Here is a 21,474-nt window from a genome sequence, read left to right on the forward strand (position 1 = left end):
TTAAAGATTTCACCTATGAGGACTATATCAATTCTGGATTTATAAGAACCATTTTTGTTTGAGTTTTAGAGGAATCATTAACATCTCTTGTAAGTGTGCAAGAAAATTATAAAATAACGTCTTGATTTGAAATCTTAAATCTGTAGAAGTAAAATCTGGAAATTTTACATTGAGTTTCAAGCAATTTTCATGATCAGTACGCCTTCTACACCCTCAAGAAGTGAAGTCGGTCTATATGGAGGCATTACCATATGGACCGATAAAAACTTAATCCGATACACGTTTTTGTGAGCCTAAAATACCAGAATATTTACAATTTCAGGCAAATCAGATAAAAACTACGGTTTCTAGAAACCCAAGGAGTTAAATCGGGAGATCGTTCTTATGGGGGCTATACTAAAATATGGACCGATACTCACCGTTTTCGGCACACCTCTTTATGACCCGAAAATACCTCTAGATTTCCAATTTCAGGCAAATAGGATAAAAACTTCGGATTCTAGAAGCCCACGAAGTAAAATCGGGAAATGGGTCTATATGGGGGCTATACCAAAATATGGACCGATACTCACAATTTTTGGCACACGTATATGTGGTCCTACAATACCTCTAGATTTCCAATTTCAGGTAAATTGAATAAAAACTGCGGTTTCTATAAGCCCAAGAAGTAAAATCGGGAAATAGGTCTATATGGGGACCATACCAAAGCATGGACCGATACTCACCATTTTCAGCACACGTATTTATGGTCCTACAATACCTCTAGATTTCCAATTTCAGGTAAATTGAATAAAAACTGCGGTTTCTATAAGCCCAAGAAGTAAAATCGGGAGATTTGTCTATATGGGGGCTATACCAAAATATGGACCGATACTCACCATTTTCGGCACACCTCTTTATGGTCCTAAAATACCTCTAGATTTCCAATTTCAGACAAATTGGATAAAAACTACGGTATCTATAAGCCCAAGACCCCAAATCAGGAGGTCGTTTTATATGAGGACCATACCAAAACATGGACCGATACTCACAATTTTTGGCACACGTATTTGTGGTCCTACAATACCTCTCGATTTCCAATTTTAGGTAAATTGAATAAAAACTGCGGTTTCTATAAGCCCAAGAAGTAAAATCGGGAGATCGGTCTATATGGGGGCTATACCAAAACATGAACCGATACTCACCATTTTTGGCACACGTATTTGTGGTCCTACAATACCTCTCGATTATCAATTTTAGGTAAATTGAATAAAAACTGCGGTTTCTATAAGCCCAAGAAGCAAAATCGGGAGATCGGTCTATATGGGGGCTATACCAAAATATGAACCGATACTCACAATTTTTGGCACACGTATTTGTGGTCCTACAATACCTCTCGATTTCCAATTTTAGGTAAATTGAATAAAAACTGCGGTTTCTATAAGCCCAAGAAGTAAAATCGGGAGATTGGTCTATATGGGGGCTATACCAAAACATTAACCGATACTCACCATTTTTGGCACACGTATTTGTGGTCCTACAATACCTCTCGATTTCCAACTTTAGGTAAATTGAATAAAAACTGCGGTTTCTATAAGTCCAAGAAGTAAAATCGGGAGATCGGTCTATATGGGGGCTATACCAAAATATGGACCGATACTCACAATTTTTGGCACACGTATTTGTGGTCCTACAATACCTCTAGATTTCCAATTTCAGGTAAATTGAATAAAAACTGCGGTTTCTGTAAGCCCAAGAAGTAAAATCGGGAGATTTGTCTATAGGGGGGCTATGCCAAAACATGGACCGATACTCACCATTTTTGGCACACCTCTTTATGGTCATAAAATACCTCTAGATTTCAAATTTCAGGCAAATTGGATAAAAACTACGATTTCTATAAGCCCAAGACCCCAAATCGGGAGGTCGGTTTATATGGGGACTATATCAAAACCTGGACCGATATAGCCCATCTTCGAACTTGACCTGCCTGCAGACAAAAGACGATTGCTTCATTATTGAAGACTGTAGCGTGATTACAACAGACAGACAGACAGACGGACAGACGGACATCGTTATATCGTCTTAGAATTTCTCCCTGATCAAGAATATATATACTTTATATAGTCGGAAATCGATATTTCGATGTGTTACAAACGGAATGACAAACTTATTATACCCCCGTCACCTTTCTATGGTGGTGGGTATAATGACTCTAATTTTCCTAAACTTCTAATTCATATATATTGAGCGAAAACCATATATAAACGAAGTTTCCTTAAAATTGCTTCAAATTTAAATGTTTCCCATATTTTTTGTTACTAACATTATGTTCCTCCCTAGTGCCGACTTCAATTTTGAGTCTATAGATTTTGTAGAAGTCTATCAAATTCTGTCCAGATCGAGTGATATTTAAATGTATGTATTTGGGACAAACCTTTATATATAGCCCCTAACACATTTGAAGGATGTGATATGGTATGGGAAATTTAGATCTACAAAGTGGTGCAGGGTATAATTTAGTCGGCCCCGCCCGACTTTAGACTTTCCTTGTTATGTATATTTTTTGTTACACTATTTCTGCCAAATGTTTTTAATTGTCCCACACTGTGTCTTATCCATGGCTATTGCAAACAAAAATTGTTTCTATTATTTCAGTAAAAAATAGTATTAATATGTCTATAGTCGTTTTTTATCATTCTGTGTAATATTTGCTGTTACATGTTTGTAAAAGGAAAGAAGGGGGGGTGGGTGTACAGCTGTTTGATAAATTGCCGATTCTGCTACAGTTAACGGAGATTTCTTCCGAGTCACCACATCGTTTATGACGTAACTCGATTTACTTACTCGTGTTTTTATTTACTACAATGAAGTGAATATTTTACAGTTTTTTTATTTTGTTTGTCATGAACGTGATCGTGATCTTTATTGCATTTTTGTCATTGTTTATATTGTTTATTTTCGTTTCTATTGCAAGTGTTTTTGTTGGCGGTTTGCGAGCAATCATTATTATCTAATATTGGGAGATGTTAAAGCGTCACGTAGTCTCTCTTCTTGTGCGATGATGGTTTGGGGGGTTTGACAACAAACAAATCTAATTTTGTTGTAGGGAATTGATTTTCGATGTATTTGTTACATACACTCTGAATTGTATACTCTCACCGAATGTAAATACACTCAAAAAGAATGTACCCATCAGGAAAGAAAATGCAGGTTAATTTTAGAAATTATTAACTAAACTATATTTTTTATGATTTCTCAGATAAAAACTGCGTAAAGTTATTTTCACTGGCATCTCTTGAAGCCAAGGGAGTTAAGTATTGACCGAAACAAATGGAAGTCCGGTGTTGGATGCATTAAAACTTCTCAGCCACATACTACCACCTTTTGTACAACGATGTGTGTGATCTAGTATTGATGTGATTGCAGACGTAGCCCTTTCTTTTGAGCTCTTTTCGAATGTTTCATCCAATCTCCTCCATTGTTGACAATAATATGTAGAATCAATTGTTCGTCCAAGCAACTTATATAGGGCGACTGAAATGTACTGCTACAAAGTAAAGTGCTATATATTTTTTTTTTAAATTTTTGTTCAAAATAAAAAAAAAATCGAAAAATCACCAACTTTTGGAATCAGTTTAGATTTGGATTAGATTGGCTACCTTTGGCCCAAATTATGGCTTTCTAACAGCCGACAAAGCCAACACACGCTGCAAGAATGTGGCTCTGCTGTATTTTGGCCCATTTGTAGTCAACCACCGTCTTGAGATTATCGACACTTTTGTACACCGAAAAAAAGTGAACTGTTTTATAGGAAGAATGAACTACCTCGCACGAAAATTTAACTAAATTTTACTCCACATTTTGAGATTTACACACCGCGTTGGTTAAACCAGGAAAATTTAATGCCCTGTTGTACTTTTTAACTGCTGTTCACGAAATTACATCCTCTCATAGAAGAAAAAATTAACTAAAATAAAGATGAAAATCATTGGCGCCAAATCATCATCATTATACCCTTCACCATACTGTGGTACAGGGTATAATAAGTTTGTGCATTTGTATGTAACGCCAAGAAGGAGTAATCATAGACCAACCTTTTAGTATACGGATCGGCGTAGAATTAAATTCTGAGTCGATTTAGCGATGTCCGTCTGTCTGTCTGTCTGTCTGTCTGTCTGTCTGTCTGTCTGTCTGTCTGTCTGTCCGTCTGTCTGTCTGTCTGTTGATGTATTTTTGTGTGCAAAGTACAGCTCGCAGTTTTAGTCCGATTGTCCTAAAATTTGGTATAGGGTCCTGTTTCGGCTCAAAGACGATCCCTATTGATTTTGGAAAAAATCGGTTCAGATTTAGATATAGATGCCATATATATTTTTCACCGATCTGGTCATAATTGGCGTGTATATCAACCCAACTTCCTCAAATTAAGTACATCCGAATATTTTATGGGTCTCGAAAAACTTGCAAAATATCAGCCAAATCGGTTCAGATTTAGATATAGCTCCCATATACAGCTTTCGTCCGATTTAGACTCATTTGCCCACAGAGGCCAATTTTTAACTCCCATTTAGTTGAAATTTTGCACAGGGAGTAGAATTAGCATTGTAACTATGGGTGCCAAATTTGGTTGAAATCGGTTCAGATTTGGATATATCTCCCATATATAGCTTTCGCCCGATTTACACTCATATGACCACAGAGGCCAATTTTTAACTCCGATTTAGTTGAAATTTTTCACAGGGAGTAGAATTAGCATTGCTACTATGCGTGCCAAATTTGGTTGAAATCGGTTCAGATTTGGATATATCTCCCATATATAGCTTTCGCCCGATTTACACTCATATGACCACAGAGGCCAATTTTTTGCTCCGATTTAGTTGAAATTTTGCACAGGGAGTAAAATTAGCATTGTAGCTATGCGTGCCAAATTTGGTTGAAATCGGTTCAGATTTAGATATATCTCCCATATATAGCTTTCGCCCGATTTACACTCATATGACCACAGAGGCCAATTTTTAACTCCGATTTAGTTGAAATTTTGCACAGAGAATAGAATTAGCATTGTTGCTATGCGTGCCAAATTTGGTTGAAATCGGTTCAGATTTAGATATAGCTCCCATATATATATTTTTTTCTGATTTCGAAAAAAATGGTCAAAATACCAACATTTTCCTTGTAAAATCGCCACTGCTTAGTCGAAAAGTTGTAAAAATGACTCTAATTTTCCTAAACTTCTAATACATATATATCGGGCGATAAATCATAAATAAACTTTTGCGAAGTTTCCTTAAAATTGCTTCAGATTTAAATGTTTCCCATATTTTTTACTAACATTGTGTTCCACCCTAGTGCATTAGCCGACTTAAATATTGAGTCTATAGATTTTGTAAAGTCTATCAAATTCTTCCAGATCGAGTGATATTTAAATGTATGTATTTGGGACAAACCTTTATATATAGTCCCCAACACATTTGACGGATGTGATATGGTATCGAAAATTTAGATCTACAAAGTGGTGCAGGGTATAATATAGTCGGCCCCGCCCGACTTTAGACTTTCCTTACTGGTTTTAACCATACATTAGTTCATTCCTACTACTTTTGGGAATCCTACGAAAATCTTCGTTTGCTTTAGTTCATATTGAACTTATGTGTAGGGTCATTGAACTTCATACCCACGTTTAGTTCATACAATTTTTGAGACATACTTAAAAAAAGTAAGATTTCATTAAACTGTAGAAAATTTCGAAAAAAATTTGCAAATAATTTTTTTCCAATAAAAATAAGTTAAATTTAGCGTTAGTTTAACTACGGAAATTTTTTTCTATGTACTTACTCTCCAGAATGCCCCAGGTGCAAAAGTCCAACGGATTGAGATTAGGAGATATTGCAGGCCATTGAGCGGTAGAAATGAAGTGAGGTATCTCTTTTTTAAGCCATTCTTGGTTGACGCGTGCTGATTGCGATGGCGCTGATTTCTGTTAAAATGTTCATTGTCTGCGAAAAATTTGTCTGTCTTTAGGACATTTTCCCGATAATATTTGGAATTTGTGTAGACCTTACAGTCGATACGAGTAGGAAGCAACCATTATCATCCAAGTACATATTTCACATTGAAATTTCCCAAGCGAACTCATAGAAAAAATCATGCACGGCGTGCTGATTTCAAAACGATTCGTTCATGAAAGTGAGTCAACACACAAGTGGTGTCGAACGGAGAACAGGCGGTGTCAATCTGTAGGAAGTGAACGCCCGTGGACGAAATTGTGAACATTCCGTTTTGATTTTTTGTGAACGTTTCCGTTTCATTTTGTCACCGTCCGTTCACGACTATGAAACGTAATTTTTTCTATTAATGTACAGCATCGTTTCCATAAACTTTACAAATTTCATTGGTGGTTTATAAAGAAAAAACCAAAAAAAACTATTCTGAATTTTTCATTATTTTTTTTTTTCGTTTATTTCAACTGTCATGAATGCAATGTCACTTTTTCAACACCATATGGTATGACCCAATGTGATTGGTAACATCGAAGATATACGACGCCAACGACATCTATTGACAAAATGTTTTCGACTAATAAAAGCAAGCCAGCCCTATGTATGTTTTTCCATAATCTTTATTATCACATCTCATTTTACTTTTTTTTTCATTGATTCCTTCATCTATATAAAAAGTGCTACTGCAATCTAATTGTACAATGTGTTTTTTGGCAGCGAGTTTTGCAAAACAAAAAAAAAACAGAAAAGCTAAACAAACATATAAAGAATAAATGTATTAAAAAGTAATGTTCTTACTTTTGAATATTTCAAGGTTATCAAGTGAGAGAATCTAATCGCCTTTTTTCATCCTCCTCCCCCTGTGCCATTGACCTCTTTTGGATTATATATGCTCTCTTTATTCGAAATGAGAAAAATGAGAATCAATTTTAAAAAGAGAGAACTTTCCATTTTAATGGTATGATTTTTTGTTTTGCAAAAAGTAAATAAACAAATTTAATATTCTATCATGGGCGCATTTTTGTATTATATTATATATTGTACTACTACGAATTATTGCATTTATTCTCTTGAAGTAAGTTCAAGTTTTTTTGGGAAAAACAAAATCTGAGGAAACCCAATATAGACACCTTCTCTAGCGTTTTTATCTGTAACGGTATTTTACGTTTCTGTTTGTAAATAACGACACAAAGTATAGCCATCACTGAAGAAATTATTCACGTAAGCACAAAGATTTCATGCCCTTAAAATACGAATGCGAATTTTGCGTACCATAGATGACATAAAGATCAAAAGGTGCTAAACTTCTCATTGAAGGCGTTTTATGCTTAGAGTTAGATGATACGACTTTGAAACGGGTATCCTTACATGAAAAAAATTTGATGGGCTATGCTCAAAATGTCTCAAAAATTCTTCAAATTTGAAATAGATGACGTCTTTCAAAAGAAAAAAAAGTCTTCTTTCTGTATATGTATATTATGAGATACTTGTATTATATGTATCTTTTTTATTTTTATTAATAAATTTTCTACTTTTTTTCAGACACGGCTGCTATGGATCCAATTTTTTATTCGCCATCAAATGTCATACCTTCTGAAAGTAAACTTGCAACATATATGGTAAGTTGAAATCTAGAAGATATTTAGTATAGACTTGTAGGAAATTTATAAACCAAAGAAGAAAACTTCATTGAGGGACTGCAATAATCTAATACAAAACACAGTTACAGTGGACAAAAGCAAAAAAAAACTCATAATTCACTCAGTTACATTGGTTCATATATAAAAAAAAATTAATTTTTGTGATAATACCTAATTATACAGAAAAAAATTTCCAATTAAAGTCTTAAATGAGTATTAAAAAATATTCAATTAAAAATTTAATTGATTCAACAATTTTTTAATTAAAACAAAAATCAGTCACAAAAATTAATAGTATCAATTAATTTTTTAACTGGATAAATTAATCTTTTAATTGAATTTCAATTAATTTTTTAATTGATACAATCATTTCTGTGATTGAAGACATTTCAATTAAAAAATTAATTGGATCAATTAATTTCGTGATTGAATCAGATAATTTTTTTGTGTGTGTAGATACCTCTACTTTTACTCTTAACTCCTATAAATGTATTTCTTATATCATCTTTGAAAAAGAAATTAAATAAAAGGGTAAGCTATTTATAAGGCATTAAATAATTAAACATGAACGAAATCAATACATCCAATTATTCTTCAATCACAATACAAACAATATCTATCAAGAATTTAGTTGAAAACAATTATATACGGCCATAAGTGCGGCCAGGCCGATTCTTATGTACCCTCCACCATGCATTGCGTAGAAACTTCTACGAAAGACTTGGGTTGTGGTAATACTTACCGATGGCAAGGTACTTCTATACAATTATGAACTTGATATGGACTAATTTTTGTGTGATTGGGGATCGATTTATCTGAGGGCTATATATAACTAAAGGGTGATACGGTCAAAATTTGGTCAATATAAACTTGACGTATTTCTTTCAATTTTGCATTTAAAAAACCTGAACACCCCTCATTTTGAAGGTGTGTGTGTGTAGAATGTTGCTCCTATTTTGATTTTGGAATTCACTCTTCAGTTGTCAAAATGCCGTCCAAGCAAGAAGAGCAGCGTTTCAAAATTTTGCTCGCGCATCGCGAAAATCCGAGCTACTCGCACGCAAAGCTGGCAAAATCGCTAAAAGTTGCCAAATCAACCGTTACAAATTGTCAAGCAGAACCTAAAGAAGACCAAAAAACTGTTTGGGGAACGTTTGTCGACAGCCAGGAAGTCTGGATCGGGGCGAAATCGAAAACCGGAAGCCGCTGAGACGACAAAGAGAGTTGCCGGTAGTTTCAAGCGAAACCCTAACCTCTCTCTCCGAGATGCCGCAAATAAGCTGGGTGTATCGTCTACAACCGTACATCGAGCCAAAAACCGAGCCGGACTATCGACTTACAAGAAGGTAGTGACTCCAAATCGCGATGATAAACAAAACACGACGGCTGTACACGACGATGCTGACGAAGTTTGACTGCGTGGTAATGGACGACGAAACCTACGTCAAAGCCGACTACAAGCAGCTTCCGGGACAGGAGTTTTATACGGCAAAAGGAAGGGGAAAGGTAGCAGATCTTTTCAAGCACATAAAACTGTCAAAGTTCTCAAACAAATATCTGGTTTGGCAAGCCATCTGTACCTGTGGCTTGAAAAGCAGCATTTTCATAGCTTCCGGGACTGCCAACCAAGAAATTTACGTGAAAGAGTGTTTGAATAAACGTCTTCTGCCTTTCCTGAAGAAACACGGTTGTTCCGTACTGTTTTGGCCGGATTTGACATCTTGCCATTACGATAAAAAGGCCATGGAGTGGTACACCGCCAACAACGCGCAGGTGGTTCCCAAGGACAAGAACCCTCCCAACACGCCAGAGCTCCGCCCAATTGAGAAATACTGGGCTATTGTCAAGCAGAACCCAAAGAAGACCAAAAAAACTGCTAAGGACGAGCAGCAGTTCAAAGCAAACTGGCTTTCTGCAGCGAAGAAGGTGGACAAGGTGGCTGTACAAAATCTGATGGCAGGTGTCAAGCGTGAGGCCCGGCAATTCGGATTTGGACAAGCGAAAGCCTAACTGAATATTTTTCCTGAATTTTATACTAATTGAACTTGAAAAAGAAATTCAATTTGATTTTTTAAATAAACGATTTCACCGATTTACACGCGTTTTCCCTTGACCAAATTTTGACCGTATCACCCTTTATAGACCGATATGGACCTGGTTAGGCATGGTTGTTATCGGCCATATACTAGCACAATGTACCAAATTTCGACTGAATAGGATAAAATTTGCTCCTCCAAGAGGCTCCAAAAACAAATCTGGGGATCGGTTTATATGGGGGGTATATATAATTATGGACCGACATGGACCAATTTTGGCATGGATGTTAGAGACCGTATACTAACACCACGTATCAAATTTCCACCGAATCGGATGAATTTTGCTCTTCCAAGAGGCTCCGGAGGTCAAATCTGGGAATCGGTTTATATGGGCGCTTTATATAATTATGAACCGATATGGACCAATTTTTGCGAGGTTTTTAGCGACCATATACTAACAACATGTACAAAATTTCAGCCGGATCGGAGGCTCCGCAAGCCAAATCTGGGGAACGGTTCATATGGGGGCTATATATAATTATGGACCGATGTGGACCTATTTTTGCAAGGTTGTTAGAGGCCATATACTAACACCATATACCAAATTTCAGCCGGATCGGATGAAATTTGCTTCTCTTAGAGGCTCCGCAAGCCTAATCTAGGGGTCCGCTATACGTAAAAGTGGACCGATATGGCCCATTTGCAATACCAACCTACATCAATAACAAATACTGCCAAGTTTTAAGTCGATAGCTTGTTTTGTTCGGAAGTTAGGGTGATTTCAACAGACGGACGGACATGCTTACCCACAAAAAATTTAATTTTTTAATATAAATGTCTTCAATCACGAAAATGATAGTATCAAGCACAGTTTTAATTGAAAATTAAAAAATATTTGATTAAAAAATTAATTGATTTAATTTGAAAAATTTCAACTAATTTTTTGATTGATTCAATTAAAAATTTAATTGATGTTGATTGCAAAACTCAATTAATTTTTGAATTAAAATGGTAACTATTTTCCATTACTTTCCAATCGACTTTGTGTTTTTAGTTTGATTAAAAAAATCTATTTTGAAATAATTTTCTATTTAAAAATTAAAAAAAAAATCCAGCACTTTTTTTACTGACTTAATCTTTCGAGTTGTTAATTGAATCAATTAATTTTTTAATTAAAAATTTAAAAATATTCAATCATTGACTTAATTAACTTAAGGTTTCTATCTTGATTAAAAAGTTAATTGTATCAATTAAATTATTAATTTAAAAAAAAAAATCAACTTCAATCAACTTTTTACTTGGAAATATTTTGGTGATATATTTTTCTGTGTAGATCGACTCAGAATTTCACCACGACCCAGAATATATATACTTTATGGGGTGTTAGAGCAATATTTCGATGTGTGACAAACGGAATGACAAAGTTAATATACCCCCCATCCTATGGTGGAGGCTATAACAAATGAAGTTTTCAATTAATAACTTAGATAATTTTTTTCGGAAATCGATAGAAATTTTAACCCTCTAATGCCCCAAATTTTTTGCCAGCTGATTAAATTAACGACACAAAAGCAAGAGAACTAAGCAAGAAAACGGTAAATTTCAGCATATGCTGCAAAGCCTCTTGAATAGTTTCAAATAAGTTTTCTTTTTTATTTTGCCCATTTTTGTTGTCTTAAGGTGTGTTTTAGTAAAAGCTTCCTTATTAAATGAAGCCAGCCTAAACGCGGGCTTGGGCATTAGAGGGTTAACATAAAGAAATGTGACGGAACATTACAATAAAATGTATGAACCAATTAAAACTTTATAGGTTTTGTAACAACTTACAATTAATTCTTTAATTGAGTCCATAAAAAATTAATTATGTAAACAAAACTTTTTGTTTTAATTTAAAAAATTAATTGCATCAATTAAAGCTTTAATGGAATTAGTTTTCACTTCAACTAAATGTTTAATTAAACAAAATTGTGATATTTACTTTTGCTTTTAGCCACTGTTACGATATATGTTTGTTTGGTTTGTATGAGCAATATCTCAATTATATCAAACTGATCAGGCTTTAACATATTATCAAATCAAGCAAGCGCAAACTTATATAACATTTAAAAATATTATATTTATATTATTTATACTAAAAGAAAATCGATAGATAGATAATAATTTTCTAATTATTAATTTATATTGTTGTTTGTTTTTTTTCTTGCTTTAATATTTTGTTTCTTATATTTCACATTATTTTTATAAAAACAAAAAAAAAAATAAATCGATATCTAAAGAATCGACAAAATGTTGCTACGCCAACATATGGTATCAATGCGGGATTTTCATTACTTAACCTGGATTCACCGTTATCGATTAAAAAATCTCAGGTAAAAATAAAAACATGAGAAAATATAGAAATGTCTAGAGAATTTTTAATCAATTTGGGATTTAGTTAAATATAATTAGTTTGAAAATAAATTAGTTCATGTTTACTAAAATCGTTTTGAAATTCCATGTTTCCTAATTGTAAAATTGTTAAAAAAAAATTCATTCTATTATAATTTATAGGAATATGATGACCCCAAACATGTTTCAATAGCATAAAGTTACTTCACGGGAACCATGTAACATGTTTATCTCAAACATTCTATTTTCTCTTGACTTGAATGTTACACATTCTACGTAAAAATAAAATTTTGACAAAATTTTCTATTAAAATAAAATTTTGACAAAATTTTCCAAAAAAGAATCAAATTTTGACAAACTTTTTCTATAGAAATAAACTTTTGACAAAATTTTCTATAGAAATAAAATTTTGATAAAATTTTCTATAAAATTAAAATGTTGACAAAATTTTCTATAGAAATAAATTTTTGATAAAATTTTCTATAAAAATAAAGTTTTGATAAAATTTTCTATAAAAATTTTCTATAAAAATAAAATTTTCACAAAATTTTGTATAGAAATAAAATTTTGATAAAACTTTCTATAAAAATAAAATTTTGGCAACATTTTCTATAGAAATAAACTTTTGGCAAAATTTTCTATAGAAATAAACTTTTGACAAAATTTTCTATAGAAATAAACTTTTGACAAAATTTTCTATAGAAATAAAATTTTGATCAAATTTTCTATAAAAATAAAATGTTGACAAAATTTTCTATAAAAATAAAATGTTGACAAAATTTGGTATAGAAATACAATTTTGATAAATTTTTCTATAAAAATAAAATTTTGACAAAATTTTCTGTAAAAATAAACTTTTGACAAAATTTTCTATAGAAATAAACTTTTGACAAAATTTTTTATAGTAATAAAATTTTGATACAATTTTCTATAAAAATAAAATGTTGACAAAATTTTCTATAAAAATAAAATTTTGACAAAATTTTCCAAAAAAAAAACAATTTTGACAAAACTTTCCAAAAAAATCAAATTTTGCCAAACTTTTCTACAGAAATAAAATTTTGACAAAATTTTCTAAAGAAATAAAATTTTGATAAAATTTTATAAAGAAATAAAATGTTGACAACATTTTCATTATATTACATGTTAGCCTGATACCGAAACAGGCAATTGACGTCCATTTTCTATAAAAATAAAATTTTGACAAAATTTTCTATAGAAATAAAATTTTGACAAAATCTTCTATAGAAATAAAATTTTGACAAAATTTTCTATAGAAATCAATTTTGACAAAATTTTCTACAGAAATAAAATTTTGACAAAATTTTCTATAAAAATAAAATGTTGACAAAATTTTGTATAGAAATAAGATTTTGATAAAATTTTCTATAGAAATAAAATTTTGACAAAATTTTCTACAGAAATAAAATTTTCTAAAGAAACAAAACTTTGAGAAAATTTTCTATAGATATAAAATTTTGACAAAATTTTGTACAGTAATAAAATTTTGATAAAATTTTCTATAAAAATAAAATTTTGACAAAATTTTCTATATAAATAAAATTTTAACAAAATTTTCTAAAGAAATAAAATTTTGACAAAATTTTTAAAGAACTGAAATTTTGATAAAATTTTCTAAAGAAATAAAATGTTGGCAACATTTTCTATAAAAATAAAATTTTGACAAAATTTTCCAAAAAAAAAAATAAAATGTTGACAAAATTTTGTATAGAAATAAAATTTTGATAAAACTTTCTATAAAAATAAAATTTTGACAAAATTTTCTATAGAAATAAACTTTTGACAAAATTTTATTTAGAAATTAAGTTTTGACAAAATTTTCTATAAAAATAAAATTTTGAAAAAATTTTCTATAAAAATAAAATTTTGACAAAATTTTCCAAAAAATCAAAATTTGATAAACTTTTCTATAGAAATAAACTTTTGACAAAATTTTCTATAGAAATAAGATTTTCATACAATTTTCTATAAAAATAAAATTTTGACAAAATTTTCTATAGAAATCAATTTTGATAAAATTTTCTATAGAAATCAATTTTGATAAAATTTTCTATAAAAATAAAATTTTGATAAAATTTTCTATAAAAATAAAATTTTGACAAAATTTTGTATAGAAATAAGATTTTGATAAAACTTTCTATAAAAATAAAATTTTGACAAAATTTTCTATAGAAATTAACTTTTGGCAAAATTTTCTGTAGAAATAAACTTTTGACAAAATTTTCTATAGAAATAAACTTTTGACAAAATTTTCTATAGAAATAAAATTTTGATCAAATTTTCTATAAAAATGAAATTTTGACAAAATTTTCTATAAAAATAAAATTTTGACAAAATTTTGTATAGAAATAAAATTTTGATAAAATTTTCTATAAAAATAAAATTTATACAAAATTTTCTATAGAAATAAAATTTTGACAAAATTTTCTATAGAAATAAAATTTTTACAAAATCTTCTATAGAAATAAAATTTTGACAAAATTTTCTATAGAAATAAAATTGTGACAAAATTTTCTACAGAAATAAAATTTTGACAAAATTTTCTATAGAAATAAAATTTTGACAAAATTTTCTACAGAAATAAAATTTTGACAAAATTTTCTACAGAAATAAAATTTTCTAAAGAAACAAAATTTTGATAAAATGTTGACATCATTTTCTATAGAAATAAAATTTTAACAAAATTTTCTATAAAATTAAAATTTTGACAAAATTTTCTATAGAAATAAAATTGTGACCAAATTTTCTATAAAAAATAAAATTTTGACAAAATTTTCTATAAAAATAAAATTTTGTATTTCGAGAGGCAACCGTGGTTCTTCATACTCATGCCCTTATGTACAAAATTGATGTTAAATGCAAGTTTTCTAACTTGTTCTCATAGCGGTGCTATGTTTACGAAGGGTCATGAGTTTTATCTCAGTGTCGACCGAACACTAAGGGTTTTTTCACAGAAAAAATTAATTAATTAATTTTTAATTGAAAGTCCCTGAATCACAGAAATGATAGTATCAAATACCAACGGCATTTATTGATACAATTAATTTTTGTGGTTGCTTTTTTGTTGTAATTAAAAAATAAATTGAATCAAATATTTTTATTGAAAATTTAATAAAATTTGTTGATATTTTTATGTAATATTTTATGAAATATTTTAGCTTAAATTTTCTTCTAAAATATCTTTAAAATAAACACAATATGACAACGTCTCAATTGTCCCGGATATTTACATTGTGTACTATTACATTGTAGATTAATCTTAGTTAGAGTGTGTTTTTTGTGTGTTTTTGTTGGGTTTATTTTTGTAAATTGTGATGTCATCAATTTTGGATTTATTTCAATCAAATATCTATGTAATACTATGATTAATTAATAAAAGAAAACTTGTATATTTTCATCCCTATATGTACAGGTAGCACAGCAATCACCTGAATTCATTCCAACACGCATCAGTTCATCGCCAAATTTTTATTCGCCGTATCATAATACGCCTATGCTCAGTAATGGTCTTAATGGTGTCGGTAATGCAGTGAATGGTTTAACATCCACAAGTACAAACAGTAAATCGGTAAATGGTACACCGTCTATGTTGGGTCTGCAAAAAGCAACAGCCGCTGCCGTGGCACAACAAAAACAATGTAAGTGTGAAATGTATATAAAAAAGAAATTCGATTCTTTATGCTATCCTTTTTATATTTGAACAGAGATAAATTACATAAGTTAAGTTTAAGTTAATGAAAAGAAAAATAATAAAAAATTCCTTTGGAAGATAAAATATTTACCATTTCAACCATCAAAATTTGATCTTTTTAAAAATGTTGGTAGATTATTTTTGACTCGAGCGGCAAATGTGCTTACTGCACGGGATGAAATCGAATATCTTTTTTATTATTAAGATTTAAAATGTTCAATTTATTATAAATAATAAAACACATGATTAAATTCTATTTTCCAGCATTACAACAAAAGCATCATCAGCAATCACAACACCCCTCACACCTGCAACAGCAAACGCAGCAATCACAGCACAGTCTAGTAAACGGTGGTGGTACACAAATTGGACCGCCTAACGCTAATCAGGGATACGTAGGCATGACAACAACACCGCTTAAAGGTGGACGCAGTAGTTTGCGGCGCAATGAGTCTCCCTCAAGTGTAGGTGAGAAATCTCCGCCACGCATAACACCGCATGCATCGCCCATACCCACCACATTGCCCGGTAGTGTACATCAAGTTAGTATAATATCATATCCTACTATCACCACGTTTCATATAAATGATAAATTTCTTTTAATGCTTTTTCCCTACCTTTAGGAAAATGTTGGTGGCACTGTCTATTTTTATCCAACTGCCAATCACACAACCGCCCAGAATTCCAATGCCATTGTTGGCATTGGTGCCAGCGGTGTAGTCGATGCGGTCTCATCACATCACTCTGGCCAAACGGCTGGTGCATCTTTGACGCCCGTCCAACCTTCACTTTTGTATACGGGTCATGTGTATCCGGGTCCTGCGTCAAATGTAATAACAATGCAACCGAAAACACAACTGGAATCGGCATTCTTTGTGCCGGATGAAATGCGTAGCGAACTTTTGTCGCGCAATATGATCTCGAATTTATTAATGGATGCCAGCGAAGCAGCACAACATGCCCTGCCAATGGAAATTGATAATTATCATTCATTGTATCCATTGGAAGCGTTACCCGTACAACCATTACATGCCAAGTTAACTCTGCCCTCGTCCACCTATAAGGCAACGAATAGTACAACCGGTATCAAATACTGTTTGAGGAGATTACATGGTAAGTCACGTTTCAAAATCTGCAATTTCCACGATATATGATTTGGTATAAAAGGTGGGCCAAGTATAAAGCAAGAAATGAAAGCAAATGGTCTGTCATGAAATGTCTTTCGGTATATCAGTTTATAGGTATAAAATTACACCAAATACAAAGTGTCAGACATATCGGAATGAAATTGTGTTGTATAGACGAAGGGGGACAATGGGTTACTTGGGCATACATATGTCGAAAAAAAGGTGCGACATCTGTTATGGTCGGTACTTGTTTATCTGAATATGCAACTGATTCCTAATTTCAGTTCAAAGTTACGGCTTCTAGAAACGATATAATCCGATTAGTTTGTTGCTATTAACCCTCTAATACCAGAAGATAAAAAATTAAGATTTATGACACAAAAGAAAGAAAACGAAACAAGTGAAATCAATATGGTAAAATCCAGTATTGTTGCAAAATCTCACTGGACAATTTTTTTCCGAAATATCTGGGTACTGTCATTGGAAAGTACTCCCATCGTTATGTTATATATCCAATATAAGCTAAAAGTGTTCGCTGGTTTGACTATGGCGACGAAATCTTTTTTGATTTATGTCAAATATTTGCCCAATGTGACCGTACCGTAAGTTTTGTTTTTATTTTATCCGTTTTTGCTGTCTTTAGGTGTGTTTTACTAACAGCTTTCGGTTTTAACGAAGACCGACTTGGGCATTGGAGAATTAATTTAATTACACGGAAGCACAAATGGTTTCATATTATATGTGTGGTCCAGTTCGACGCGGGGTAAGGGAAATCCCGGATCATGGTTCTTTTCGGGTTATCGAAGCTAAATACACCACCCTTTGATTTAAGCGTGTACAGTCATCCTTCGTCCAAATGACGACGTGTGATTTCATTTTCGATTTAAAATGCATTTTAGTCGTTTGGGAAATCATAAATTTAAGTTATACTAATTCAACCATTTTATGATTTTTTGTTTTATACTAATTAAAAACAAATTGAATAAGAAAATAAACTCAATTTTGGTTCTCATTTTTACTTACGATGTAAAATATAGCGTCTTGAAATAAGCCGTAGTCAAAATGACGAAGGATGACGTTGGGGTATAAAAAATAAGGATGACTTTGCAGGGTTAACACCATTACGGAAATAAAGTCAAACTATACCAGGGTACTCTATCGATGCAACATTGGGCAGTGGGCGGTCAATGTTTGCGATCCTCCTACATGGCAATATTATGCCCCCAACAGATAGATTCGCTGCTGCGTGGACGTAACCGGGGGATTCTAGGAACATTTAATGGACTGAAAAGTTCATTGTGAAAAGTCCAAGCCTGAAATGGCATGGGAAAAATTACCTGATTCGATGTTCCTGATGTCATCTGCGGAACCATGTCTTCCCAGGCAGTAGGCTCTGACAGATTTTTTTTGTTTTTTTTTTTTTTGAATACGTGGATTTATCAGCAATTACATTCCTTACCAGACTCTATACTTGACTTATCAAATGCTTTTGAATCAAAGGTCATATGTTCGGGAAGTAGTAAAACCGTTGAAGAGAGTGACGCCGTTGGCATTGTTCCACCTATCTTCTTACCATTCCTGACGGCATTAAGGATATATCTTTCGCTAACCATTTACAATTTTCGCACGTACCCTTTCTAGGTTAGGTTAGGTTAGGTTATGGAGGATGAGACCAGCCCGTAACTGAAGGGCTGGTCTCCCACTTAGACCATGTTGATCCATTGTGAATCCTCATTGTTGTTCTTCTTCGTCCTCCTCAATCATTTGAGTTTGCAGGCGAGTTCCAGAGAAAGTTTTCCTAGGTTTCCCATCCCGGGGCCTTTATGAAGTCAAGTATATCCTTCATGTTGCAGTTCCGTACGTCCGTTATATCCTGAAAGAAAAAAAGAGTCCGGTATCTTGTTTCTTCTAAAGGATAATGCTGGACACTGGCACAGAAAATGGTAGGAGTCTTCTGTTGCCTCTGGGTCCAGACACCATCTGCAAATATCATCAGTCATTAAGCCAATCCTTACCATGTGTTTTCCAAGGGTGTTGTGTCCTGTTATGTTGCCTATCAGTGCTCTCAGATCATCTCTGCGCCATCAGGAAATCAGAGTTCTTACGGCTCTTGTCGTCCGAAATCAACTTGGATTGCTCGCAGGTCTCAGATGAAGGCCAGCGTTCCTTCCATAAATCCTCATATCTTTTATTGATCCTGTAAGTATATAAGGATAGCGGGGGAAGACATCTGTAACGAAGTCGTTCGTCCCACATACGCCTTCTTTAGCCAACAGGTACCCAGCAAAGAGTGATATTATGCTGTTCTGTGAGAACTTTAAGCTCTCTACGACAGCGACTGACTACCTTCGACGTTATGTTCGGGTTTCCTAAGGCCTTTATTGCTGCCTGGCTGTCGATGAAGAAGCTGATATTGCTCCTGAATATCGGCCTCATCAACAGTAGTTCTGCAGCCTTCGCAATGGCGAACACCTCTGCCTGAAAGATGCTGCATCCATTTTCGAGCCGTCCGTATATATGTTCAGGTCTCCAATATGGATGCGTCCTTCTCTCCACTCCTCTATACTTGGTATAATCGACATCAGCTGTCCCTCATATGCATGCTGAGTCGCCATAAAGTCCGTCCTAATATCTCGCCCAACTGAAGCAACAAGTTCCATGTGTCTGCTTACCGCATTTCCGAGCAGGTCTAGGCTCTCCGCTGTTCTTCTGATATGCAGATCCGGCGGGGTGACTCCCACCAGTACCTCTAGTGCCGCCGTGGCCGTTGTCCTCATTGCACCAGTCATGAAATCAGGGTCCCGTCTATATATGGCTGTAGACCTATCAGTTGTGAACTACGTAGGGCATTTTTAATATTTGACTTTTGATTAGAAGCTGAAAGCTTTTTAAGAGTAAGCCCGCTTTTTAAATTAAAAATATACATATTGTATTATTACATCCACAGAAAAAATAATTTCCTCAGGGATGAAATTTTAAACAAACGAAAATCTCTTTTGTTTTAAAGTATTTTCTTAAATATCAAATTTTATTTTTTATTTACTTCAAACGAAAAAAAAATTAGCATCAAAAGAAAACTTAGTTTGTCTAAAATTTCGTTTCTCAGGAAAGAACTTTTCTTTCAGAATATATATTTGTGTTTTTTTTTCTCGAAATTTTGGGACCAATTTTTGTACTTTTTATATTCTGAAAATTTTTGGGGATTTTTGAATAAAGCTTAGACCAATTTAGGGTTTTTTTTTCTTAAGATTTGGAGGTAAGAATCAAAAATCACCTGGCAACACTGACACAATAGGCAAGATACACCCAGCGGAACGTCATACAGACCAGTAAGAAAGCTGCTCTCGTTACTTCGTATGGAGATCTTGATCATTCTCCGTATGTATAAATATATCCACACCAGCATTAGTAAAGAGAGCTTCTTGATCAACATACCAGACGGACTTGAAAAGAATTTGTTCAGATACCCTAGCAGAATGTTTAGTAGCAACCAAGAAACGTGGCACGTTATCATAGTTTTGGCAAAATTATGATGAGCAAGCGATTACAATTATACGGATTTGATAGCAGCTTTGAAATCAAGGACCGCATAATACGAGTCTAGTCAAACCACTTTGTAGACATCCATTGTAGTCGCACAGGTTATTTGATCCCCAGCGCATTAACTATGTTAAAGATGATTTTATAATGAAGAATGACTTCAGGGTGGAGGACATAGATATTCCTTTTATTTTAAGTCTATACATTTGCGATATCTAATATTTGCCTTCTTTTTCTTTCATAGGTTTCCGATTACAATCAACAAAATGTATGACCGTTGTAGAGATGTGGAAGAAGTTGCAACATTCAAATGTGGTACAATTACGTGAAGTCTTCACAACAAAAGCATTTGGTGATAATTGTATGTATTCCACAGTACTCCAAGTATTATTCTAATCGTCCTTAAAGACATGCACATGCATATATAACGTTTTTGTTTTTTGTTCCATTAATTTTTTTATAGCATTAGTATTAGTTTACGACTATCATCCAAACTCACATACGCTATTAGCGAAATATTTCACACCACCGCCAGAAACTAACGGTTATAATGATCCATTCCAGGGCGAAGCACGCCCCTTCAGGTATTTTGAAAAATGGCTTTACAAGCAATTTTGTATCGATTGATATCATTTTTTGCCCCCTTTACCTTTTTTGGGTTAATTGTAGTCATAAGAGCAATTTACAACGTACAACGGGCAATGGTCCTCTATTACCAGAAGCGACAATTTGGGCAATAATTATGCAATTAACGGCTGGTCTACGTGCAATCCATCAAGCTGGCTTAGCCTGCAGGTTGGTAATTTATTGATTTGTTTTCTTAAATAGCTTTTCGTTAATGGTTTGTTTTATTACAGAAGTTTGGATCCCACAAAGATTATTGTTACCGGCAAACGTATACGTTTTAGTTTTAGTGGCACAAGTGATATCGCACAGTTTGATCCAAATGTGTCAAATCCTTTGGCTGTTGTTAGTATGCATCAACAGGTATGTGGTTGATACAAAACAAAAATTGTGTTTCCTAATGATGGTATTCTCATTGACGTTTATTTG

The 21,474-nt window shown here is 32.9% G+C and overlaps 1 protein-coding gene across 9 annotated transcripts in view; it reads left to right on the top strand.

Moving 5' to 3' along the window:
• The window catches only part of PAN3 (Poly(A) specific ribonuclease subunit PAN3), a 129,048-nt gene that overhangs the window by 90,307 nt on the left and 17,267 nt on the right, over positions 1-21,474 (top strand). For 6 of the 9 annotated variants that reach the window (XM_075307369.1, XM_075307366.1, XM_075307367.1 and 3 more), the window contains exons 3-11: positions 7,521-7,597; positions 11,931-12,023; positions 15,476-15,701; positions 16,019-16,296; positions 16,378-16,867; positions 20,666-20,782; positions 20,885-21,005; positions 21,091-21,216; positions 21,279-21,408. In XM_075307369.1, the coding sequence (XP_075163484.1) occupies positions 7,521-7,597; positions 11,931-12,023; positions 15,476-15,701; positions 16,019-16,296; positions 16,378-16,867; positions 20,666-20,782; positions 20,885-21,005; positions 21,091-21,216; positions 21,279-21,408 (1,658 nt within the window). The remainder of the gene's footprint in view (positions 1-7,520; positions 7,598-11,930; positions 12,024-15,475; positions 15,702-16,018; positions 16,297-16,377; positions 16,868-20,665; positions 20,783-20,884; positions 21,006-21,090; positions 21,217-21,278; positions 21,409-21,474) is intronic. The other 3 variants (XM_075307372.1, XM_075307374.1, XM_075307373.1) reach the window with 1 other exon arrangement.

Source organism: Haematobia irritans, chromosome 4 (genome assembly GCF_050003625.1).
Source record: "Haematobia irritans isolate KBUSLIRL chromosome 4, ASM5000362v1, whole genome shotgun sequence".
In the NCBI taxonomy this organism is placed as follows: Eukaryota; Metazoa; Arthropoda; class Insecta; order Diptera; family Muscidae; genus Haematobia; species Haematobia irritans.